Consider the following 24,607-nt stretch of genomic DNA (forward strand, 5'->3'; position numbering starts at 1 on the left):
ACTGTTCCTTGCCAACACCACATCATGGCAATTGAGGCTACCAATCCACTGCTTGAAGCTATTCGAATCGACGGAAGTAAACAATCGAGGCGAGATCACCGCGTTCAGAGAAAGGGAGCATAGAATCAAAACGTCCATGTCTTCAGGGCCCGAAGGAAGTCCCTCCAGCGCCGCGCGAAGAGGTCGACCACGACGCCAGTACAAGTGCGCGCACTGCTCGAAAGCCTTCAAGCGCAGCGAGCACTGCATTCGTCACGAGAGAACCCATACGCACGAGAAGCCTTACGTGTGTCGATACTGTCACAAGTCATACGCGAGGAAGTACGTATTGGCAGAAGCTTTCCGATCTCGGACAAGCCACAAGACTTTCTGCTAATTGAGAGCTTCTAGGGACCTTGTTACGAGACACGAGCGCACTCTGCATGCGAAGGAGCAAGCAAAAGAAAAGATTGGAGATGTGGTGACAGTAGCATGCGCGCCACTGGCGCAAGCAACAGTGTTCTCCCCGTCGAAAGGCGATGACTACATGAACATAGACCAAGAGGAAGACGAAAGATCCGGCCAGGAATCTCCAGACTCGCAGTCGCCAGACGATGGCGTCGCTTCTTCCACAACATCACCATGTTCCAGTCAACGGCGCCGAGCCAACTCACGACGGAAGTCATACTCTCGGCAAGCAGCCGATCCCGACATCGAACTTGAACGAATGTTGATGTCGTTTCAGCCATTAACTGACCAATCCTTCGAGACGCGCAGGGATCCAAGTACTCTCAACCGAGCCACCGAAAGTCGTCCCGCAGACATATTCCAGCATGATGCTCAACAGGAAGGAAACTTGCTGCAGCTTCAGTACTTCCACGACGTCGATCCAGTTGAAGAGTTGCCACCGCTAGACCCAGCGTTATTCATGAACATGGATCTTCCCTTTGAAAGTATTGCCGTGGAGATGCCAAGTAAATATCCAGCAGAAAACGGACTTGAGACTGGCGCTTTACGAGAACAACCCCCTCGTCAACCACAAAATCCACCGGAGAAGAGCGGTGCTGCTGATCCATCCACGGAAAACGATGAGCTATTTTCACCGAGAACACTGGCCTATCTCGGCATGGGCGCATTTGACCTCTCGCCCATACCAGGTGACACCGCGGAGCAGAGAGATGATCGAAGACGAATTCCACGCCATCCCAATACTGAGGACCCTTCAAGCGGAGCCCCCCTTGGATGGGCTAGCTGCCAAATACCCTCGGCTAGCAGCGATCTCCCTTCTCTACTCGAAGACGGGCGTCAACAATATCCGACCGTGACCTTTGACGAAGAGACGTGTGCGTATCTTCGCAAAGACATGTCTTCGCGGCTGAGAATAGCAGCTGGAGACTTCCAACTGCCCACCGCCAAAACGTTGCAGGGCTTCCTATCTGCTTACATGACGAGTTTTCATAGCCACTTTCCCATCATTCATATGCAGACTTTTGATTTGGCACACACTCCGGGCCCCTTGGTGCTTTCCATCTGTTCCATCGGCGCTCTCTATCGCCTGGACCGACGTCGAGCGCGTCATCTTTATGACTTATCAATCCGCAGTGTGGAACAGGTGCCTCAACCAACCAAGGACAATTCCAAATCCATGGTAAAGGACTACTTCCTTTGGTTTGTGCAAGCGAAAATTCTTCTTAGCTTTTACGCAGTCATGAGCGGGGAGAAGGATCTCGTTGACGCAACGATGAAGGACAACGGCTTCTACACCTTGGTGAGTCAATCTGCACCTTTATGAGCGATAGAAGACTACTTCGAGACAATGATACTTACTAGCGTCGTTCAAAATCTCAAAGGTTTATAACAAAGCTCGAACTGCGGTAGAAAACACTGAAACAGAACCATCCGAGATGACGTGGCACACGTGGATAGAGCTAGAGTCGTGGAAGCGCGCGCTGGGGGGTATCTTCATAGAGAGTACCCTCACTATGGTGATCTACGACGTCAATCCTGGATTTCATGCGACCCAAGATCTGGATATCGAAGCGTATCAAGATGAAAAGATGTGGAACGCGAGGTCACCTGCAGAGTGGCGAGAGCTTCGGACAGCTGCCTCGAAAAGCTCGCCATACAGTCGACGACACACAATCAAAGATGTACTTGTTGACATTCTACTTGAAGGAAGGTATCATGCCGACACGGTACCGTACCGCGTGTCGACCTTTACTGCCCTTGTCTTGACCCATGCGGTCGTTGTTCACATGTGGCAGAGATTACAAGTCTGCCAGGCCCTCGCTTCAACACGTTCGATTGCAAGGAATGATATTGGTGATGAACAAGACCCTCTGAGAGCTTCGCTCCTCAACGGTGCTATGCAGTCGTTGGCTCGGTGCGATGCTTTTCTCCAAGGCGTCAGGAGCGAGCTACGACAACCACGTCCAGAAGAAGACGAGAAGGACAAAGAAATCTCGCTTGTATTCAACTGCCAGGCAGTCTTGCGCATAGCTTACACAAAGCTGTCGAAAATATCCACCACTCCCTGTCGAATCAGCTTGTTGAGCCTTGAGGATAGGGACCTTGGGTCATGCGTGTCATCATTCATTATGGGCAGGATGGAACGAAGCTCCCACATTCTCAAGATGGTTTCGAAAGCCTTCGAAGGCATGGTTGTTCCAGTCAAGATGGGGCATCTTCTGGTCCGGAAGACTGCCGCTTTTCGATGGAGTGTTGAGCATGCTGTGGCAGGGTGGACGGGTGGTAAGCGAATTCGAGATAACCCTTACAGCTGATTGGGAGGATCCGTTCATGATGCTGATCTCCTTGCTGCAAACAGCTCTTCTAGTATCAAAATGGGCTCAGTCCATAGAACAGGACAAGATAGCCGGGATGCAGCCAATTCAGAGCGAGCTGGAGCTATTAGCCTTGATCAGAGAGACTCTAGATGAGGCCGAGTGCGATATCGGGGAGGGCACGACTCTTGCTGCCGGAATCGCCAGGACGTGGGGCTGGTTTCTGTCAGACGTAGGTGATAATATTTTGTTTTCATGCATCGTTGCAAACTGATATACTGATAACTTCCTAGGTCTGGGTGTGGGGCATTACGCCACGGATGGGAGGAATACTGAGCCAACTGGCCGATGCGTATCAAGACGCGTATGATGCCAGCTGCCGTAAACCTACCGGCGTGACGTACAACGCGGAAAAGACGGGTGGAAGTTTACAACAAATCTCTTTGTTGCAAAACGTGTATTGCTAGTGGTCAACTACCTCAAGCGCTGTAATGATGGCTTGGGAACCATACATTAAACTCATCTCACTCCCTCCACCAAGGGATCTAGATGCAGAGATTCTCCACATGTTGCGATGTACATTGTCATGACTCCAAGGGGTTTGAGGGGAAAACAAATTCAGTTGTAGATCAATCGCATTCTACTAAATAAACTTCAAGCACGGTGGCATCAGGAAGTGTGGCGTCGGAGTTGACCATCCTCGTGTGGAGCTTCGATGGGTCAAGGATGGGCAGGATATGACAGGCTAGTCGGATTGTGAAAGGGCGGATCGAAGGGAATACATTTGTATCTAGATGCGTTCTCAGAAGCTTCGATACAGATCAGTCGCGGAGGTCCTGAATCCCAGCTAAGTCCTAAAGTTTGGCACGGAGACGCAGGATTGGGCCATACAGCTACCCCGCAAGTAGCGGTCTATCGCCGCCTGAATTGTTGGCACCCACACGTCTTACCTATACTCTTCACCCACCGGCCTCATCTCGAAATACGCAAGAAATTCAAATCAACATGTCCAGATCCGATGGAATGGCAGTTGCCCTTAAAGATCTGGAGTCGAAAGCACGGGGGGAGGTCCAAGTCTCCGCTCTCAGAGGCGGCGAGTTCACCCTCCCCAAGCGGTTCTTCGTCGCGGGGGTGTCTGAGGACGAGACCTCGCTTGTGCCATCACTCTCTTTCCTCATCTCGCAGAATTTATTCGAAGGGGGTCATCGACGCATTCTTTACGATCTGGGCTTGAGACGGGATATTGAACGCTATTCTACGCCGATACAAAACCACACAAAGAATCGTCAGCCGATGACCTTATTACCGGACGTCCGACAGAGCCTGATCGATGGAGGTCTTGATGTGGCAGCTATCGACGAAGTCATACTCAGCCATGTTCACTGGGACCATATTGGGACTCCTTCTGACTTTCCGAACGCTCGCTTTCGAGTTGGTCAAGGATCGCTTGTATTGCTCAGCCAGGGGATAAATGGGCATATGTCTCATTCTAATTTCCAGTCTGATCTTTTCGACGGCCTCAGGGTTGAAGAGATCACGGGCCCCGGAGAACACGTAGACGCAGCAGGGGTTACAAAACGTTGGAAGAATTTGGAGGGATTGGGAATACTGGATATTGGGGGAAGCGACGATGGTTCCTTGTTTGCTGTCGATTTGCCGGGCCACTTGCCTGGACATCTTGGACTTCTCGCAAGAGTAGGACCTCAATCCTGGGTGATGCTTATCGGGGATGCTTGTCACGACGCTCGTCTGTTGACAGGCGAGATGCAGATAGCTGAGTGGGAAGATGGTGAGGGTCGAGCGTGTTGTATCCATGTGAACAAAAGAGAGGCTACGGACACACTCAACAGCATTTCGACGTTGCGAGAAACCTCAAAGCAAAGCAATCTCGTATTGCAGGTAGTTTTTGCTCATGACGCAGTTTGGGCACAAGATCACCAAGGAGCCTTTTTCCCTGGCAAGATAGACTGAGCCCCAAGACACAAATCACACAGCGATTATGAAAGGGTTTACCGCGTTAGTCAGATTTCTGCAAAATCAACAGTGTCTCCGACTCTCCAGATTTGCGCTTGTTTCACGTGCCCTCTCATGCTGTGAGATGTGCTGTGCGAATCTGCCAGCTGACGGTCTGACCTAGTAGCTACCTATTTCCTTACCCCGCCCCAACGGCCTACCTACCTCAAACTCGCTTGATTACTTGAGCAAGCCTTCACACCTTGGACTGGGTCCATATATCTTCTGGAAATATCAACAAGACAAACACCAACACTCATGCGCACCTAAGAGCTTCTCCTTCCCATCATTGCACGCTCTTCTTTCTTGTAATGGATCAGCCACTAAGCCTAGGATTTATTGGCCTTGGGGCTATGGGTTTGCCCATGGCCTCCAATCTCGTCGCCAAGGTAGCGAAGGGTTCTCAAACATACGTCTACGATATCTCAGAGACCTCCATGAAGAGACTCGTCGATCAGGAAAAGAATGCAGATATAATAGGGTGCAAGTCTCCGAGAGAAGTTTCACAAAGGGCTGTAAGTTGACACCGGGTCAATCATATTTCACCACCTCCACCTCGCGTGACTAAAATGGGAATATAGGACATAGTCTTCACAATGCTTCCAGAGGGCAGTCATGTGAAAACCGTCTACTTGGACCCAGACACCGGGATATTGGGTCCTGAGCTGAAGTCCCGCTTGCTCATCGATTGCTCAACTATCGACACGGAGACGTCCCAGCTGGTATCTAACACTATCAAATCTCACTTTCCATCCACATTCTTCTGTGATGCACCTGTATCTGGCGGCACCCTCGGTGCGGAAGCCGCTACATTGACTCTGATGATTGGTTGCTCCGAGAAAAGTCCGAACTGGCCAGAAATTCGCGACTTACTGGGTCTCATGGGCAAGAATATCATTGCATGTGGCGGCCCAGGCTTGGGTCTTACGGCAAAGCTTTGCAACAACTACTGCTCGGCGCTCATTTCACTTGCAACATCCGAAGCCATGAACATCGGGATGAGAGCGGGCATCGATCCTCGACTCCTCGCGCGCGTGTTCTCCAACAGTACTGCACAAAGCACGATCTGCGACAAGTGGAATCCTGTGCCTGGCATCTGTCCAAATGCCCCAGCAAGTCACGGGTATCAAGGCGGCTTCAAGATTCAGTTGATGGCAAAAGACTTTGGCTTAGCTGTGTCTATGGCGGATAAGGTTGACGCAAAGTTGATCCTTGGTGCTGTTGGCCTCAGAGCCTACAAGGAGGCGAGTCAAGATTCCAAATGTCGCGATCTTGACTCTCGCGTGCTTTACAGATACATTGGAGGCAACGAGGACTGGCAAGTTGATTGAATCTGGGTAAACACAGAGCAGCCTTCTAGAATATTCATGTTGACTCGTTCCGAATTCTCTGATCTATTTCCTGGCTTCCAATCAATGCAAACAACTCTCTACAACCAGACTTGCTCTGTTAGAGAAGGCCCTGTCCTCATTGGTCCAACTCAATAGATGTTCCAATTTCGTGGGGGCTCAACTGCCTCAACCGTCTCTCTAATTGAACATGCCCAGCAGACTCCCAGTGAAACCGTTGCACCTTCCTCCCTGCGAGCGACTTTGCTACAGCCAAAGCCCGAGTCAAGCAAGGACATGGCTAGTTCAGACCTACAATGCCGATTCCCCACTCCGGTTTACGAAGTGACGGCACGGAAGCAGGACCCCGCCACCATAATGCGGGGTGCATTCGGGTCTCCGTTCCGTGGTGATGTGGGGTTATGTGGAGAGAGTGTTCGCTCTGATATGGGGTAAGAATATGGAAGGGATCCGGAAAATCACAACCGTCATGTAAGCAGCCTCCCTGTGGCAATTTGGTAGTTGAAATGAGACCTTCATGTAAACCCAACTAAGGTAGCAGCAGTCGTACGATACGTGCTAGCAAGCTGGGCCCAAATCTCACCAGCACGTTTCCAGATTCCGGACCATTCTCACAGCATATCAACTCTCAAACAACCCACACGTCGGCCCGTTAGCACTGAAAACACCAACATGGCCGACAAGCTTGCAGCAAACACTGCGAAAGAGGCGGAAGCCCACAAGACACTTTACGACAAAGGACTGAAGCTCCGATATGAGGTCGCAGGGACTTCTTACGTCGACGCAGCTCTGGCTGGTGGTTCGTCCGACTTTGCCAGGCCGATGCAAGAGCTCGTCACAGAAGCTTGCTGGGGTTCGGTCTGGGCTCGGCCAGGCTTGGAGAGAAAGCAGCGATCTCTCTTAAACATTGCCATGTTATGCGCTCTGAACAGAGCCCCCGAGCTTGCAGCTCATGTCCGTGGAGCACTGAACAACGGAGCGAGTGAAGTAGAGATTCGGGAGACACTGCTGCAAGCGGCTATTTACTGTGGAATGCCAGCTGGTATCGAGGGGTTCAAAGTTGCCGAAAAGGTCATTATTGCCTGGAACGAAGAAAAGAAGAAGTAAGGATGTGGTCAAGTCGGTTGCGGGGTGTTATGCATCCACGGAGTCGGATAGGAAGACAGTTTTCGATACATGCAATAAACGCCAATAGACGTGTCGAAGATTGATGTTTTCTTTGAGTTTTATCATGTATTATTCTGTAAAATTGGCCTATGATCGTGATGAATTGGTGACTGCCGACGTAAGTTGGTCAGGACCGACAGAATGGTGACAGCAGGTAATGGCTGCGTGAGATCAACTCGAGTCGTCTCAACATCACTCCGACTATTCCTTGTTTTCCTTCCTCAAAATTTCACTCACTCAGGATGAGGTTTGCATTCCCCAGTGACATGGATTCTAACACGAAGCAGCAGAGTTTCGAAGCTCCCCGCATCTACCAGGGCTTGTTGTAGCTCCCCAGACACTACCCCTGCCCCCCACATTATGTAGGCCCATACGGATGGGCGGTCTTGTGTGAATCAAAGTCTAGCTCAGTTCTTCTGAGACTGGCTAGTGCTACTCAAAGATTTCATAGATGGAATTGTTCATCACTCGTCGATTATCTACATCATACTAGATATCCATCCAGCCAAGTTTCACAGCTCAGATTCCCTTCCGCAAAATGAAATTCGTGAACATTCATTTACCAAATATGCCTATTCTTCCGAAAGAAGGCTCAATCCATATCGGGGGTATTGGCCTGACAATCGTTCTGATTCTGCTTGGTTGTTATCTTCGCTATGTTCCAAATCAGTTGACAGTAAGTACATGTTTCTCCTTCAAACTTAAATATGCTGATCAAGAGTCTCTTTGACAGGATCCACGAAGGAAGAAATTACCGCCCGGACCTCGAGGGCTCCCAATCCTTGGAAATCTCTACGACCTCGCAGACTCAGAACTTGTGCGCCAAAAAGTCCGCGAATGGCATCGCACCTACGGCGATATCTTCTACACGAAGGTCGGGGCGACTGACTACATCTGGCTTTCATCGCCAAGAGCTGTCAAAGATCTCATGGACAAGAAGTCGGCAATATACTCCTCACGGCCGCATCTCCCGCTAGCGCAGGATGTTGCAAGTGGAAAGTCCCGACAATTGTTCATGGCATACGGGCAAGACTGGAGGAACCTGAGAAAGCACAGTCACGCACTTCTCAACTTGAATGCTTCGAAGAGGTACATGCCATCGCAAGACCTAGAGTCAAAAGTGGTCCTTCATGACCTGTTAGATCAGCCCGATGAGTTTTACACCATCAATCGGCGCTATTCTACCTCTGTTATCATGCTAGCTACCTATGGGTATCGCATTCCTTCCTTCCAAGACCCGATCATCTCCAAGATCTTCAGCGTTCTGGAAAATCTTTCCATCATGATGGCTCCTGGCGCCTTCGCCGTCGAGAGTTTACCCGGCCTGGCTAATCTTCCCGAGTTCCTTTTGGGAAACTGGCGCACCTGGGGCAAGAAAGCCTTCGCTCACGACAGCAAGATTTGGCTTGAGCTTTGGGAGGCTTTGAAGAAGACAACGGATGACGGCACTGCCAAGGACTGCTTCTGCAAGGACTTTTACCTCGGTGACCCCAAAAAGAACGGCATCGACGACTTGCTCGCGGCGTATACCTGCGGTGGTCTGGTAGAGGCGGGTTCCGAGACAACAGCTACGACTATCAACAACTGGACCCTGGCCATGACTCTTTTCCCCGAAGCAATGCGGAAGGGTCAAGAAGAGATCGATCGTGTCGTCGGAAGCGACCGGATGCCCACATGGGAAGATGAGAAAGATCTCCCTTACGTTCGGGCGATGATCAAAGAAACCTTGCGATGGCGCCCGGTCAACAAATTTGGGATGTATCACGCTTCCACCGAGGACGATTGGTACGAAGGACACTTCATCCCGAAGGACTCTGTGGTCGTCCTGAATTGGTGGTGAATAATTACATGCAATCCACATGTTCCCGAGAAATTCGGCTAATACGTAGTGCCAAATTTTAGGGCTATCCAGCGTGATCCAAGTCGCTACGATAATGCCGATGAATACGATCCATCTCGGTTCCTCAACAGTCCACTCTCTGCAGCGGAGTACATGAACTCGCAGGATCCCTATGAGCGCGATCACTTTTCCTATGGTGCTGGCCGGTACGTAGTTTCATCCCGAACCTGATTGTCTTGGAATGACGGTACATGCACATGACTAACATGTAGACAGACGTGCATGTCCTGGAGTCCATCTAGCTGAGAAGTCACTCTTTATTGCTATTTCTCGCATCTTGTGGGCATTCAATATTGAGCGGAAAGAAGATCCCAACGGGGGAAAGAATGTCCCCATAACTAGAATGATGCCAGGTTTTCTGAGTGTCCCTGAGCCTTTCGAATGCTCCATTTCATGCCGCTCTGTCGCACATGAAGAAATTATTCGGAGGGAATATAGCACGTTGAGGGAAAAGAACTTCGAAGAAGGTCATTGATCAACTCATGGCCTTATTTGTACAAGAGTCTGGCGAACTGCTTAGATGTCAAGCCCGTTACGAATATGAATGTCTCCCTACTAGCAAAAAGCGTCTCGTTTTTGGAGTGGTTGCATTTTACATCGTATCCCTTTGTCAGTACATTGAGTGGGAATACGAATGTAACTCTTAAGAAATCACAACATTGAGGGACACATATTTTGCAGTTTTCTATTCGTACCTAGAGTAGACATAGATTCCGTTCCGCAAACATAAGATTGAAGGAATACTAACAATCACTAACAGCCATGTCCTTGCCATCACTTCGTAATCTAACTAGGGAATTAGTCTACGCTGCCCTTCTCTCATCTGCTTATCGAGGTCGGTTCCTAACCATAGAGGTTGAGTCTTGTCAAGCTTGTTCTCCAGGTCACTGATATTCCCGCCGTGAATGAAGAAAGACTTTCCATTTACTTCAGGTCGCATAGCAGGTAGCAGGCTTGCTGTGGCAACGTCCTTTGGCGTATTTGCAGGTAACTCCTTCCAAATACTTCTGATATGATCGGTGACCATCTCCGTATCTACAAGGCTCAGCTTCGTGTCAATGCATTCGGGAGCTGCTCGAGCAATCCTCAGGGGGTAAGGGCGCACTCACCTGTCATCCAAGGTGCGATCATATTGACAGTAATGTTCATCTTCGGCAATTGAGTCCGCATAGCGCGCATAAGACCCAGAACAGCCGCTTTGCTGGCACAGTAGGTGTAGCAGGGTGGTGTATCGAAGAAGCTAGCAGCGGACCCGAATAGAACCAGTTGAGATCTCGTTTCCGGGTTTTTGCGAAAGAAACCAATGGCACATTTGGTCACATACCAAGTGCCAGCCATGTTGACATTGAGAACCGAAACATCTGGCTTTTGAAGATACCAGTCTGCCCCAGAGCCCGGCTCGTCAAGTGTCTCGATTTTGTTGATTGCTGCATTCGAAATGACGGTATCAATGGGACCAAGCTCTGAATGAACATCTTGAAAGAAGCTGACAAGGTCGTTCCAGTCCGAGATGTCACATTTTTTGAAGAAGACGCTGTCGACGCTTGAGCATGAGCCAAACATCGTGCCTTGCATGGGGAGCTTCATAAGAAGACCATAAACAATAATGCGACTTACTTGCCGAGCTCTTTCTGAACTTGCTTTCCTCGAGTCTCGTCAACATCACAGAATGCTACTTTTGCCCCATGCCCTATCACGGAACGGTCAGCACAGCGCTAAAAGCTCATACTGTGTTGCTTACGATGGGCAAGGTCGACAATGGCTCTTCCAATGCCGGCTGCACCTCCAGTGACCAAGATGATTTTGCCTTCCAACTGCTGGAATTCTGAATCGCTAACAGTGTAGGCAGACATTTTTGCGTTGCGTTGTCGCGTTTGTTGTAGAAGTCTAGATTGATCAGGTCCTTGGGGGAACCACAGCGGCCGGGGCTGCCTCTGTTATCACGAAGCCACGGTACACCAACTGCCTGAACTTCAGCGTACTCCACATCGGTGCGGGCTGTCTCCAACTCGGGGTATAGCGGTCGAGCCCCAAATACAGCAAAAGAGCAACATGGATAAAGTAGGCACATTAGATCTCCGCATTCACATATCACTGGGTGTATTGGTACAGTATGTTTTATGCAAGGAAAAAGTGATCCCATTCAATTCAATGTCAAATACGATGGAGCGGGGGTGTCATCTGTCAAGTCCCCGGTAGCTGTCCAATGCTGCTGCTTGTGCTTTCGTGACTCGACTTCGTCGGAAATGGCTATGGCAAGATCCGCTGCCGAAATCCCCAGCAACTTCCCATCCAGAGGACTGTCCCCATCAGGGCCATCCTTCAGCGGCAAATTGCTTATAGTGATCTCGTATCTTCCTGTACGCCTGCCGGGACGATATAGTGCGCTCGGGGATACATACGTCCAGTCGAAGGATGTATTGCCTTCGAAAAACATGAGACTAGCTCGCGCAGCTTTGATGAAGCTGCTCGATGCGTCTTGTTGCGCTTTCAGTTGAGCTTCGTAGGCATTTATCGTTTCATGCGCTGCCTCTTTCTCATTGGTACTTCCTCTATCCTCTTTGAGGAGAAGACGAGCGTCGCGGTATAATCTCAAGGCCTGTCCTATCGGTCCAAGCCTCTCTTCCATGTATGTGACATGAGCATGACTGTCCGCAATCCCACGGCGGTAGGCCAAGAAAAAGTCCTTGCTATCCGCCACGCAAACGCCGTCTTCATGAGGCACATGCAAGCTGCCAGTTCCACCGACCATCACGAAGTATCCTGTTTTGGCGCGTTTGACGGCCAGTATGATTTTTCGGATCATCTCGATGAACGGCACTGCCATATTACCTGGTCAGACAAACCATTGCTACGGGCCAATTTGAGCAGCATTGAACTCACTGTACTGCAAGGCTTCGTGACCTGCTGTATGAGGCCCGTATTCGCACACCACAACCGCAAGATCACTGATAGCCTCAGCCAGTTCTCCTTCAGTGGATGTTTCAAGGTTGATGGGCCGCGGCTCGTAGAGCTCATGAGTACCCAGTTTCTGTGGGTTGCGAGACAGTCCGACAACACGATGCCCGCGGTTAATGAGTTCGACAACCAAGTAAGAGCCCCCGAAACCGGCCGGTCCGATGACCCCGACCTTCAGCTTTTCGTCAGTCTTGACCATGGTGGTTCAGTTGGTGATCAGAGTGTATGTAGTTGCTGGATGTGCGTGCCAAACGAGCAAGAAGGCGGCTTTGACCTCCGATGCTTCTGAGCATCTATAGCCGCTATCAATACGGGCTCTTCCCGCTGCCATTGTGTAGGTACAGTTGACTGATCACTGCTCGTTAGGCGGGCGGATGCGGGGTGATGTGGGGGAAAAGATGGTTGGGCTGATTTGGCCTGTGGCAACCAACTGTGAAGTGCCTGTCAGAGGTGCGGTGCGGGGACCCCTCTGAGGACAATTCAATTGCTGACATCTGGGATTGCATGCCTGAATCCTTATGCCCATGATCGTTCTCGTCTTTCTGAGCAATACGATCAGTTCTACAGGTTTTAGATACACCAAATCTCTGCAATACCGGAATGATGGACTTCAACATTGGCTTCATAGGTAAGGCTCAGTCTTGGATATCGAATGACCACTGACTCCCATAGGCCTCGGTGCCATCGGCTATCCCATGGCTGCATCGATTCGTCGAAATTTGAAGCGTCAATCTACCGTTCATGTCTTTGACGTCAACAAACTAGCCTGTGAGAAGTTTGTTCAGCAATTTTCAAGCTTTGGACAGGTAGAAGTCGCTGCAAGTCCACGCGAAGTTGCTGCCGCAGTAGATGTGGTGATTTCCATGGTGCCCGGAGCACCAGAAGTATCGAAGGTCTATCTCGACGTTGGAGATGGCATCATTTCCGCTCCCAAAAACCCACAAAGACTGTTGATTGAGTGTAGTACTATTGATACTACCACCGCAAGGCACGTGGCAGATCAGATACGAAAGGCTTCTCAAGGGACATATGTTGATGCCCCTGTTTCCGTGAGTATTCCTTCCCAACATGTGTGACTCCATAAAGTACATTTGAGCCATCAATGGCAACGACGCTTTCTGACTCCAACTTGCCCCAGGGAGGCGTACCAGCAGCGGAAAAGGCGACTCTCTCATTCATGATTGGACGCAAACCTGATGATAAGGAAGATCACTTATCTCAAAGACTACGTCAGGTAGTTTCAATGATGGGCGACCCTGAAAAGCTCTTCTGGTGCGGTGACGTTGGTTCGGGACTTGCTGCTAAGATCAGCAACAACTACATCTCCTGCTCTGTTCTACTTCTGATATCTGAAGCTATGGCAATCGGAGTAAAGTCTGGAGTGGATCCAAAGATGCTTCAGACAATTATTCACAACTCTACCGGTCAAACATTCATGGGAGATAATGTCTGTCCAGTCCCTGGCGTCATCCCACATGCCCCTAGTAGTAATAACTGGAGGCTGGGGTTCAAGACTCAGATGTTTCTCAAGGATCTGTCTCTGGGCATTGATGCTGCAAAACAGGAGAATATCCAGCCGACGATGGCAGAAGCGGCCTATGAAGTATTTGAAAAAGCCTCCAAGGACCCCCGCTGTATCGTAAGTAAAATGTGACGTATATACTAGAAGTGAGCCAACTAACGTTCTCTCCAGGATCGTGACGGCTCCTCGGTCTACCTTTACGTCACAAACTCAAAGACTTAACTTGGATTGTGGATAGAAAATATCAGAAAATGGGGAATTCAGGCTCTTAGCTAAATACATGTAGTGTACCTAAATATTGAGCCTATGTTATCTCCGAGGAAACGTACGTTTGACAACCTGAGCTCAGGATTCAAATCTTTTTGAGCCGAGAGAAATATCCATGACTTCTATCGTAATCATCGTTCTAGGATATGATAACCATCCAGCACAAGATCATATGTGGAGCATCTATTAATAGTTGAGAAATAGGCGTATTTACCAAGCTCTTTGATAAGCGAATGACTAGCATCTCAAATCTAAAGTTCTTCTAGAAAGTCTCTAATCTTTGAAATACAATCCTCTGCAGCCTCAGCGTATATTTCGTGCCCTTGAGACTCGATGATTGCTAGTTTCGATGAGGCGACCTCTGCAGTCAGCTTCTTCATGGACTCAACGCTTACAAGAGCACTGTTTGTAGGCGATAAGATCAACATAGGAGCTTTGATATCCCCCAAGTACGGCTGAGCATCCAGCCGGCTCAAGAACTCAGCATATCCTGCCAGCCCCTCTCCGTCACTGACAGCAACCTTGTCCTTCCACCATGCAAGATAGTTGGGATCACTACTCGCCACAGTGCCGCTCGCACCAAGAAGTCGTTCTGCCCAACCTCTTGATCCCAGTTGGCGGCATGCCTGGGGCCAAGACTCCAGGCCAAAAGCAAGAAACTGCTGTGCCGAGGCCGGCAAATGGGTCGGCGATGAACACACAATGATAGAGCTTACGCGTTCTGGGTATGTTGCCGCAAAGATCTCTGCGAGCATGCCACTCGTCGACTCCCCAACAAAGTGAATCTTCTCAATGTTCAACTGATCCAAGGTGTCTTTGATTTCATCTACAATCGTGGTGGTTGTGTATTGGTAGACCTCGTCGTCATCGGGGCCTGGGTAGCTTGAGCCGCCATGGCCTCGAAGATCGCGACGCAAGACATTGTACTTTCTAGCTAGGGCTGGAACCCAATGATAGAAGTGGTCTAAGGTTCGACCGAAACCATGTTGAAGTAGTATGGTCTCAGCTGGTTTCCAAGGATCAATAAAAGAGTCGAGAATGTATGCAGTTGTTTGCCCATTCGAGTGACGAATAACTTTCCGATTGCCAATGTCCATGATTGATGTGCGAGAACTAAGAGTGGGTTTCGAAAGAGTCAGGTAGTGGCACGGCTCTAAAGTACGCTGTTTCGCGTACAGGGGACAAAGACCAAGAGAGTGCCTGCCATGAGCAGAGAGGCATCAATAAGGTATCCCAAAAGCAAGTGATAATGACAGCCCTTGTTATCTTACTGCCATGGCTTAGCCACATGGCATACCCCGTATGCTTAGTAGTAGTACCATGTGGGGTAACGGGCAGATCAAATGGTCTCCTAGCGATGCGTTGTTGAGATCTTGCGGGGTAAGGTTTCGGGGAGCATGGTCGAAGCTGGGCAGCATGGCTTAGCTAGCGGATGCGATACGGACTCCGGACACAGAACTTAGAGGTCGAGCATACACACAATGAGTGAAGTCACTCTCGAGTGCGTGACCAGCCTGGATTTATACTAGCAAATGGGTTGTGGGGTGCGAAGACGACATAAATTTACCTGCCTGCAGCTATTTGCGAAAAAGATCAACCTGAACCTCGATCCGGCAAGAATTGTTACATCTCATGTGGCTTTCTTTCGGAAGTTCTTCCAGGTAAGTGTTTCAGTATAGAACCTAGGTCATCTGTACCTTTTCAAATGTGTTGACTTTGCCGGCCAAAGACTTACTAAACTCCAGCCGCCACTGAAAACTCAAGTGTTAGTGTCTTTGGTACTGCCCATTCGAACAATTTCCCATCGAGAATAGAAGCTTTAATCTTATACGTAGCCTTGACAGCTACTTTGGACAGCTATTACGCAACACCATTCACCATCATTTCTTTTCCTAAGGTACTTCAAGCTGTCCGAGACGCGGATCAGGCAATCGCAAATCACAATGGATCGAAGTAACTCGGCTTTCACTCTCACACCATGGATCTCTGTTCTCCTCCTCTTCCTTGTCATCCTCATTTGGGCCTCAGTAGATGTTATCACAGAGACATTCTCGTCTCTTCGGAAGCTGCCTGGTCCATTAGAGGCTCGCTTCTCAAGGCTCTGGTATTTTCGACATGTGAGAGACGGAAACTTTCATCATCGCAATATTCAGCTCCATGAGAAATACGGTATGTGATCTTTATTCCCGGGTGTGACTATTATAGCCTTTTGCTTACAAGATGATTCGCCTGACAGGAGCCATAGTGCGGATTGCTCCTAAGCAGTATAGTATCAATGACCCGGCCGTAATCAAGACGATTTATGGTATTGGAAAGGGCTTTATCAAGGCACGTATCATCGAGACCATGGAGTGATTTTGCCTTACTGACATAATTTGCTTCTTAGTCCGCATGGTACGAGGCCTCAAGTCCAGTCGGTCTTCCCTGGCAAGACCTCTTCACGGATCGAGATGGTGCACGTCATGCTGCAAATCGGCGTCTCGTGGCGAACCTTTACTCTGTCACCTCTCTTAGAGCAATGGAGTCCGATGTCGAAGACTGTTTGAGAGTCTTCGTGAAGCAACTTGGAAACTTGAGTCAGACTCAAAATCCCATCGACCTTCAGTTTTGGATGCAGTGTTATGCATTCGATGTTGTCAGTCAAATCACAGTAAGTCTCTCTTCGTAAACTTGTCTCATTCGTAGTCCTGTCACACATACTCACCCACTCCATATAGCTTGGGCAAAGATTTGGATGCCTTGATACAGGAAGCGATCGATTGGAAATCTTCGCTAGTCAACACGTTTACCTCAAGTACTGCGCTATGGTGGGAATAGAACACGAGCTACATGGAACCCTCGACTGGATACTGTCCAAACTCCCACCAGGACAGCTGATGAATGGGGTTAACTTCACCGCCGAGCAGCTGAAAAAGGGCAAAGCCCGGTTTGACATGGAAAAGGGGAGCCCAGACAGGCAAGACTTCATGTCCAAGCTCTTCCGTCTACACCACGAAAATCCCGGAAAGTTCCCAGAAAGCGCCGTCTTTACGACATGTATGACCAACATTGGAGCTGGCTCTGATACAACTTCGATATCCCTGTGCGCTGTTATCTATGACCTTGCGTCCCACCCCAGAGTGCTTCAGAGGGTACGTGGCCGACTTTCCATGAGCGAAGAGATACGCTCCGCCTAGCTCGAAAGATCTTTCTAATAATCATCACAGCTTCGGGAAGATATCGACGCCAAATTTGCAGAGCTAGACAACCCTGAGTTCATCCCTTTCAAAGATGCTCAAGCTATGAGCTTTCTCCAGGCTTGCATCAAAGAGTCACTCAGACTGCATCCAGCAACAGGACTTCCGCTAGCCCGTGTTGTCCCCAAAGGTGGCGTGAATCTTCTGGGCATAGACTTCAACGAGGGTGTAAGTCCCATTACTACAACCTTGTTGGGCCATATGGGTAAATTTAACTGACTAAAATAAATGTAGTGCGTTGTAGGCGTGAATACCTGGGTCCTGCACCGGAATAAGGATGTTTTCGGTGCCGATGCCGATGAATACCGCCCTGATAGGTGGTTTAGTCAAGACAAAGAATACATTTCTCTCATGGAATCGAATTGGATACCGGTGAGTCGAATACTGGTTGAAGTTCCCTGGGTCATTACTGATTGATCGTCTCTAGTTTGGGGTAGGTTCCCGTACCTGCATTGGAAAAAACATCAGCTTGCTGGAAATCAACAAGCTTGTGCCCATCTTGGTTAAGACTTTTGACTTCACACCCGTGAAGCCGGAAAGAATCCGGCATGAGAACTACTGGTTGGTTAAACAGGTCGATATGTTATGCAAAGTTTCTTCAAGAAGTACCTAGTAAGGCACATGGAGTTTTGGGGAGATGCTGTTCGTTGGCTAAGGGGACAAATATGAACATAGGGATCAGGTCTGCAGCAAATTAGTAATATTACTTGAACAGCACATGCTCAAAATATTTCTTTATGTGCAAAGACTTTGGTCTGAAGAAAGTTGTTGGACATCAGGCAAGTCACTATCCTTATGGATTTTCCCAACTGGTCCGAATATCAAATCGTACCGCGAACCTTGCTGGAATGTCTTTCGGGTGCCTGGTAAAAGTTTTGGTTCATTTTCCTGGTAATACTACAATAGCAGTACAATGATTCCGAAGAAAATTGCAGAAAAGAGCATCCATTGGTCCCCAAGGGGCCTGCCATTTCCCCCACTCCCAACACGCTCAATGAGCTTATTTCCAAGATCTGAGATGCTGGTTTGGAAGTCCTCGTAATTTGACGCAGTCCAATTTGCCCCGCTTGCTCCAGGAACAGCATCATCGCCTGTGAAGGCAATATATAGGACATCATTGTCATCATGTCCTGAGTTGCCGTTGATACTGTTGCCGTAGCACGCAGTGGCGAGTGATATGGAAGCCTCACCTACCATGGCTTGAGGCCCATCATCACCATTTGTATCTCCCCAGATTCCATACAGCTACATAAGATGGATTAGAGTAGGATCTCAAGTAAAATAGCAGTAGACCTACCAATTTGCTATTGCACACGACAGCCATCACGCTGAGTGGTTTGACGCCATGCTTTTCTGGGTTGAATGTAGGCCAGCCGCTTTTAGTACCTTGATTTCCGAATACAACATAGGTGTGTACCGAGGCGTTGAGGTCTCGTCGCCCAGTCCCGTAACTCCTCAGCTGGTCGCGGAATGTCGTCTCAGATTGAGTGTCGGTGGAGCTGCCGCAACGTCCGTCGCCTCCGGCTTGCTCGCCATCGCAGTCCACGTCCATGTTGGCCAACTCGCCATTTTTCCCTTGGAGATATATGATTTTGTAATCATCCAGGTAGTCTCCGCAGTAGCTGAAATCTAATGAATGAATTTCGTGAGCATTTTTGGAGCATGAGCCGTTGAGGGGATGAAGCACGTACCTCCGCTGTCACCCTCACTGCTGTGAAACCCGCTTGCTAACGTATCATGGCACTTGTTCCGCCCGCGGACGAACCCATAGAAGTCTTTGACATTGTTCGGAATATCGCGTGACAACGCTTGTGTCGCTAGAAACATGAAAAGAAGGAAGACGCCGCCTAATGAGACCATGATGACTCTAATGATGGCCGCCGATGAGCCTGAAGAGAAATGGATGAGGTGAGACGGGATGCTCGGGGTCTGGGCAGGGAATCGTGAGCGACGAGTCGCGCTTTGGTCTCCACGTGATCCACGGAGTCCTGCAGCGCCATATAAAGCACTAGTTGTGCACAGCCCTCATTTTAGACGCTCTGAAATGAACACGAGCACGCTGGGGGCTCTTGGCCAAGTCTCAAGCGTCTTGACCGGGGCTGAGAGAAGCAATGATGGGATGACGCGCGACTGACAGCCAGGCATCAATACTCTGTTGAAAATCGAAGGATTCATGGTTCTCAGCCATGTCTGGTCTGTGTGCGACAGGCGTTCAGCCACCCATGGAAATGAGGCGCAATATGACTGAGACCTAGAATCCGGCCCGCTCCGGATGGCTTTCTGTCATTGTTCAACTCAGGCCCAACTTAATCGGAGCGCTGACAGTGGAGAAAGACAGCGCTTATTTAACCCTAAAATTAAGGTGCCCCAATGCCTCAAATGTTCTAGTGTCGTCAATGAGAGCTTGTCAACAGCGTTCATCAACAACTCGCCGTATGATGAACTGCCGATAAGGAAATACCGACACGACAGATCAGGTCAACTACCCCCGACTCATTTTCGGTGACGAGACAATTTAAGATCGTATGCAGACACAGAATGTCACACCCTTTGAGTCGATAGGAGTGGAAGCAAGCTTAGAGGGGAGGGAAGACGCATGATTTGATCTACGATCTATGGAACTTCCAGGACTCTTTACCTCTGTCGCTCTGCTTCGTATTTCTAATACATGAGCGCAGCCTGCCCGTCCTGATTTCATGCAAGCGACTGGGCAAACAGATGATTTGCGCATATGATCCACCTCAGTGCAGCCACGTCTCTTCGAAATTGAATCCGTGTTGGTGCACTTTGCCGCTGCCTAGTGCATATTACCCCTAGATGCTGCTGGAGCATATCTCATGCTTATTGTAACCAACGTCACATATCAACACGCAAATTGATTCCCTGCAAGATGCCACAGGCCTGCATTCTTATGTTTGGCCAAGAAGAGGGGTAATTTGCGCGTGCCACCTACAGACATAAATGAGAGAGCCCCGTTCGTGTTGCCTCGAAGAGTATTGTTCCCTTGTGGTTACAGAGCGTTCCATCTTCATCCACGATGACTGACATTCACAAAGCCTCTGGAGCCGAGAACTCTGTGGCTTCGCCAATTGTAGCATCTGCCGACAATCTTGAGCCCACTGGGAACTCCAGCTCCGCCCCGGCACCTAATCATGGCCCTATTCTGGAGGCAGATGCAGAGAATAACAACGTGAGAGATGGCAAAAGACTCATGTTGTCTTTCAAGATATACTGACACCTCCGCATAGTTGACAGAAGATGATGCCTCGGACAGAGCGTCAGTAAGCAAACGACCCAAGCTAAAGTATCCTCATGTGCTCCTTGGTTCAATCTCCTGACCTACCTCAGAGTGTGGCATCTTCAAGCACGAGCTTATCAAGCTCGATCTTTCAACATCGCTTAGAAAACGGGAGAACTTATCATAAGTACAAGGATGGGAGTGAGTTTCTTCCGGGCCCCTATTGTGAACAATCCAGCGTCTAACACAATGAAGAATATCTCTTTCCAAACGACGAAAGAGAGAATGACAGGCTTGGTATGTGATTTGTTGGCCAGACATTACGGCTCCCTTGCTTACATCACCTTCTTAGACCTACAACATAACCTCTACCTATTGACTTTGGATTACAAGCTGGGCCTCGCTCCCCCCAACAAAGAAGGCTCGGGAGTCAGGCGCGCCTTGGACATCGGAACAGGCACTGGTCTCTGGGCAATAGAATTTGCCGATGAGCACCCCGAAGCCGAGGTAGGTTGATTCGTGACACCATAGAACTGAAGATTGACTCGTTTGCAGGTTTTAGGTGTTGATCTGTCCCCCGTGCAGACTCAATTGTAAACTTCTATGGTTGTCTGGCTTATTTACATTCACTAACGTGCTTTAGCGTCCCACCGAACCTAAAATTTGAGGTTGACGACGTTGAGCAGCCATGGACATTCAGCCACCCATTTGATTACATCCACATTCGAGGGATGACATCGAGTATCTCAGACTGGCTCGGATTCTTTAAACAAGCTTACTCGTCAGTTACTGATCCAATGTGGGCTTCAACATGATCTAACCTAGCACAGTAACCTTGCCCCTGGTGGCTATATCGAATTATTCGAAGGCCATGCCCGTACCCAGTCGGACGATGGGACTTTGACACCAGATCACGCTGCTTGGCAGTGGGCGGATAAGCTCGATGAATGCTTCAAAATACTTGGCCGTCCATTCGTGAACGTCCCCAGCCTTGTTCCTATACTGGAGGAGGCTGGTTTCCTTGATGTGACTATTGTGCCTTTCAAGTGGCCGGTTGGTCCATGGGCAAAAGACCCGCATTACAAAGAGCTTGGAGAATGGGCTCTCGAGAACTCTTCTCAGGGTCTCGAAGCCTGGACTATGGCAGCATTGACCAGAGCGCTGGACTGGAGCAACGCAGAGGTCCAAGCCTTACTTGCTCAGGTGCGGAAGGATCTGAAAGACAGGAGCATCCATCATTACACGCCTATGTAAGTCAGCTTTCCGAATCCTTTTAGCTCTGCTTCAATCAATAGCTAGTTTTTTACTTTTCGGATTGGGCTTGATCTGGTCTCTGAATATATCTTCAATACTAACCATGGCTAGGTGGGTGATTTACGCGAAGAGGCCTCAGGACGAAGCCTAAGTATCAGTTGGGACCAAATATCTAAACAATATCCAGGATCGAGATGCTTGAGCGACAAACTAAAGTCTCTGTAGTAATCAATCACGTGTATGTACGACTTTGTGGAAGAAGTCAACATTCCGTAACATTAAAGATCTCGAGTCCTTGTTTCCTCTCCGACTATCTAGCGGGACCACTCCCTCATGGTATCATCAATGATAATCGCTATGTGAAATGATAAACAAATACGCTGGGTCCCAAATATTCTTAATGTCGAAGTGAATAGCCGGCGGGAATGGCAATTTGACTCTTACTAGTACTCTAATGAATGGGGTGGACTGTGATATGGCCAATCGCTGCTGCGCCTGGCTCTCGAATCATCACCATAAATACTCCATGTCGTAATCACGCTACCAATCATGTTCCAGTGATACATTCAACCTACAGGCCAACAGCCCAGCCAATCAAGTGAAGCTACACATGCAAGTCTCGGAGCACAGCATAAGCAAGACGCAACCCATGGACTTGCAGCTGGATTTGGCAGCTGAGCACATAGCATTTAAAGATAGAGCCTGATCCAAAGTCGACGAGAGCCTTACGCCCCCTTATTTCCTTGTCTCGCTCTCTAATCTGATGTGCTCCTATTCCTGTGGTCCCTTCGACATCTTGTTGACCCTACCTTACTGTCATGTAGACCTCGAAGGCGTATGCAAGGCATGATCACTCCGTTAGATCAGCAACTATGACTGAATTCGATGCAATTTCAGTGGAGTGTGCAACCGTCTGCTTCTTACCTTATTGATCGCCGTTTCTTCAGCTAACCAAATTTGTCGCAGAATTGCACTAGTTGCGCAGCCAGCCGCTGGGCTTGTGATTCGAAGAGAAACACCCAATGAGTCACCCACGACGACCGCAATATTACCTGAAACACCTCCGAACGAGAGCGTAGATGAAAGAAACCGACGCGACAATGATCCCGTAACCCTAGAAGAAAGAGCCGAGAGTTTTCAAGCCCAGCAGTTTGCCGACAGAAACACCTTGTCAGGGTGGTTTCCTCAGATAGAAAGCGACGAAAACAGCAGTTGGCGCATATGGTTTTCACGAAGAAGCCGTGCTCTCATGGTCCAGATTGGGATTATCGGTTTCATACTGATGACCAACCTCGGTGTGACTATTTTTGCTGTCAAAAGCTACGGAAGCCGCAATGGTGTCGGGTTGATATACGAGGGCGACTGCTCAACCGTGAAAAGGCTTGACCAATGGTTGCATTTGCTCATCAATTTGTTGGGAACAGGCATGCTATCGGCTTCAAACTATTGCATGCAACTGCAGGCTGCGCCAACACGCGAGAACGTGAATGCTGCTCATGCGAAAGACAAATGGCTGGACATTGGCATTCCTAGCCTTCGAAACCTGAAATATCTCAGCTTGTGGAGGCGGTGTTCGTGGGCATTGTTGGCGTTGACCTCGATTCCTATCCATCTCATGTAAGAATGCTCCAGTCCCTTTGCTTTTCGAGACACTCAGTCATCCACTCACACCAGCAACGTGAAGATACAACTCGGCTGTGTTCCAGTCACTTTCATCTCACAATTACACTGTTGTCGTTGTCAAAGATTCCTTTTTGAACCATGCTTCATGGAGCTTGAAGACAGCAGAAGACAATCGAGCTGGCGACTACGGCTGGGAAGACACCCGAGTCAACCCCTCAAATTTAGACTACGAAGAAGTAGTAAGAGCAATACAGAGGAATGCATCCATCTACGATGAACGCAACATATCAGCTTGTTTCGACTTGTATGACGACTACTTTAATCCCCAAGGAAACGCGATCATTCTGGTCAAGAATGAAACTTTACAGAGCCCGCCAGAGGATAGTCTGCTCTTGTATGTTTCCATTGTCCCTCGCTCAGACGACTGGTCCAAGAACATGTGGGCTCTAGGTAATGGCACTGGTCACTTTGCGGCTTTGTCACCACCAAAGCCCGTAACCAAATGGTTCCTTGGGCCTCCATACTACGAGGTGTCACGATGTATCGTTCAGCCGCCAGAAGGGCTCAGCGCAAATTGTCGGTTTGAATATTCGCCTCCCATCATGTTCACTATTTGCATCATGAACATGATCAAAGCGGCCATCATGCTGTCAATATGGGCCATGAGGAGATGGCAGAATCCCAGAAAGGAAAATCAGGCGAAGGAGGTCTTATACACCTTGGGCGATGCCATAGCCTCTTTCATGCGGGAACCATGCGAGCAAACTATCGATATGGGACTTGCGACAAAGTACGATTTTTTGACTACCCGAACGTTGCGCAACCGTTTTATTAGATCCTCTCCAACGATACTCCGAGTAAGACCTCAGCCGCGGGTTTTTGAAAAGAACCCAAAGCAGTGGAGATCCTCTGCAAGCCTCAGACGTTGGGTTATCATGCTGGCCATGTAGGAACACTGACTTTTTGCTTTCTGATACTGAATTCACTGACTTACTTTTCCTCAGGTGTCTTCTTGTAATCATAATTGCAGCTGTACTTTTGACGATGTCGTTCGTAAGCCTGAGACAAAGAGGGTTTGGTGTAAGGATACCACAGTTGTGGAAGCTAGGCTTTGGAGCCTTGACGCCTTACACCTACTTGGTGATCAATATGCCTCGTACAGACCCAGGAGGGTTGATAGCTAATGTGCTATTGGCCAACTTGCCTCAACTCGTCCTGTCGATCTTGTACATCGTCTACAATACTATGCTGAGCACCTTTTTAGTTCAAAGGGAGTTCAGTCGCATGTGGGATCCGGGCAATAGGAAGCCGTTGAGAG

The 24,607-nt window shown here is 49.1% G+C and overlaps 11 protein-coding genes across 11 annotated transcripts; 7 read left to right on the forward strand and 4 right to left on the reverse strand.

Annotated features, from left to right (window-relative positions):
• Nucleotides 1–24: 24 nt before the first annotated feature.
• On the forward strand, nucleotides 25–6,106 carry CPAR01_13713 (uncharacterized protein; the record flags this gene model as incomplete). The annotated part of the gene is made up of 9 exons (XM_060497965.1): nucleotides 25–76; nucleotides 147–321; nucleotides 391–1,747; nucleotides 1,830–2,730; nucleotides 2,816–2,994; nucleotides 3,056–3,126; nucleotides 3,641–4,551; nucleotides 5,109–5,290; nucleotides 5,357–6,106. The coding sequence occupies 9 exons, from the start codon at nucleotides 25–27 to the stop codon at nucleotides 6,104–6,106; spliced, it is 4,578 nt and encodes a 1,525-aa protein (XP_060343433.1).
• A 690-nt stretch (nucleotides 6,107–6,796) lies between these two features.
• Nucleotides 6,797–7,231, forward strand: CPAR01_13714 (4-carboxymuconolactone decarboxylase; the record flags this gene model as incomplete). Its single annotated transcript, XM_060497966.1, has 1 exon — nucleotides 6,797–7,231. The coding sequence occupies one exon, from the start codon at nucleotides 6,797–6,799 to the stop codon at nucleotides 7,229–7,231; it is 435 nt and encodes a 144-aa protein (XP_060343434.1).
• A 628-nt stretch (nucleotides 7,232–7,859) lies between these two features.
• Nucleotides 7,860–9,666, forward strand: CPAR01_13715 (cytochrome P450 oxidoreductase; the record flags this gene model as incomplete). Its single annotated transcript, XM_060497967.1, has 4 exons — nucleotides 7,860–7,967; nucleotides 8,025–9,127; nucleotides 9,194–9,337; nucleotides 9,408–9,666. 4 exons carry the CDS (start codon nucleotides 7,860–7,862, stop codon nucleotides 9,664–9,666), a joined length of 1,614 nt encoding a protein of 537 aa, XP_060343435.1.
• A 315-nt stretch (nucleotides 9,667–9,981) lies between these two features.
• CPAR01_13716 (uncharacterized protein) lies at nucleotides 9,982–11,044 on the reverse strand (the record flags this gene model as incomplete). Its single annotated transcript, XM_060497968.1, has 4 exons — nucleotides 9,982–10,226; nucleotides 10,301–10,725; nucleotides 10,809–10,881; nucleotides 10,933–11,044. 4 exons carry the CDS (start codon nucleotides 11,042–11,044, stop codon nucleotides 9,982–9,984), a joined length of 855 nt encoding a protein of 284 aa, XP_060343436.1.
• A 290-nt stretch (nucleotides 11,045–11,334) lies between these two features.
• Nucleotides 11,335–12,348, reverse strand: CPAR01_13717 (uncharacterized protein; the record flags this gene model as incomplete). Its single annotated transcript, XM_060497969.1, has 2 exons — nucleotides 11,335–12,023; nucleotides 12,075–12,348. 2 exons carry the CDS (start codon nucleotides 12,346–12,348, stop codon nucleotides 11,335–11,337), a joined length of 963 nt encoding a protein of 320 aa, XP_060343437.1.
• A 401-nt stretch (nucleotides 12,349–12,749) lies between these two features.
• CPAR01_13718 (uncharacterized protein) lies at nucleotides 12,750–13,893 on the forward strand (the record flags this gene model as incomplete). Its single annotated transcript, XM_060497970.1, has 4 exons — nucleotides 12,750–12,777; nucleotides 12,822–13,198; nucleotides 13,288–13,788; nucleotides 13,843–13,893. 4 exons carry the CDS (start codon nucleotides 12,750–12,752, stop codon nucleotides 13,891–13,893), a joined length of 957 nt encoding a protein of 318 aa, XP_060343438.1.
• A 296-nt stretch (nucleotides 13,894–14,189) lies between these two features.
• On the reverse strand, nucleotides 14,190–15,035 carry CPAR01_13719 (uncharacterized protein; the record flags this gene model as incomplete). Its single annotated transcript, XM_060497971.1, has 1 exon — nucleotides 14,190–15,035. The coding sequence occupies one exon, from the start codon at nucleotides 15,033–15,035 to the stop codon at nucleotides 14,190–14,192; it is 846 nt and encodes a 281-aa protein (XP_060343439.1).
• An 846-nt stretch (nucleotides 15,036–15,881) lies between these two features.
• CPAR01_13720 (uncharacterized protein) lies at nucleotides 15,882–17,787 on the forward strand (the record flags this gene model as incomplete). Its single annotated transcript, XM_060497972.1, has 7 exons — nucleotides 15,882–16,107; nucleotides 16,175–16,224; nucleotides 16,325–16,588; nucleotides 16,656–17,069; nucleotides 17,145–17,342; nucleotides 17,409–17,546; nucleotides 17,602–17,787. 7 exons carry the CDS (start codon nucleotides 15,882–15,884, stop codon nucleotides 17,785–17,787), a joined length of 1,476 nt encoding a protein of 491 aa, XP_060343440.1.
• A 208-nt stretch (nucleotides 17,788–17,995) lies between these two features.
• On the reverse strand, nucleotides 17,996–19,034 carry CPAR01_13721 (fungal chitosanase; the record flags this gene model as incomplete). The annotated part of the gene is made up of 4 exons (XM_060497973.1): nucleotides 17,996–18,037; nucleotides 18,087–18,419; nucleotides 18,472–18,803; nucleotides 18,866–19,034. The coding sequence occupies 4 exons, from the start codon at nucleotides 19,032–19,034 to the stop codon at nucleotides 17,996–17,998; spliced, it is 876 nt and encodes a 291-aa protein (XP_060343441.1).
• A 1,177-nt stretch (nucleotides 19,035–20,211) lies between these two features.
• CPAR01_13722 (uncharacterized protein) lies at nucleotides 20,212–21,817 on the forward strand (the record flags this gene model as incomplete). The annotated part of the gene is made up of 9 exons (XM_060497974.1): nucleotides 20,212–20,364; nucleotides 20,423–20,455; nucleotides 20,523–20,613; nucleotides 20,668–20,709; nucleotides 20,765–20,919; nucleotides 20,968–21,005; nucleotides 21,056–21,193; nucleotides 21,243–21,662; nucleotides 21,778–21,817. 9 exons carry the CDS (start codon nucleotides 20,212–20,214, stop codon nucleotides 21,815–21,817), a joined length of 1,110 nt encoding a protein of 369 aa, XP_060343442.1.
• Nucleotides 21,818–22,564: 747 nt separating this feature from the next.
• CPAR01_13723 (uncharacterized protein) lies at nucleotides 22,565–24,239 on the forward strand (the record flags this gene model as incomplete). Its single annotated transcript, XM_060497975.1, has 2 exons — nucleotides 22,565–23,283; nucleotides 23,351–24,239. Coding segments are annotated over 2 exons (1,608 nt in total), but the record flags the coding sequence as incomplete, so codon positions are not given.
• Nucleotides 24,240–24,607: the final 368 nt, after the last annotated feature.

Source organism: Colletotrichum paranaense (assembly GCF_030867605.1).
Source record: "Colletotrichum paranaense strain IMI 384185 chromosome Unknown Scaffold_13.1, whole genome shotgun sequence".
NCBI classification, from domain to species: Eukaryota; Fungi; Ascomycota; class Sordariomycetes; order Glomerellales; family Glomerellaceae; genus Colletotrichum; species Colletotrichum paranaense.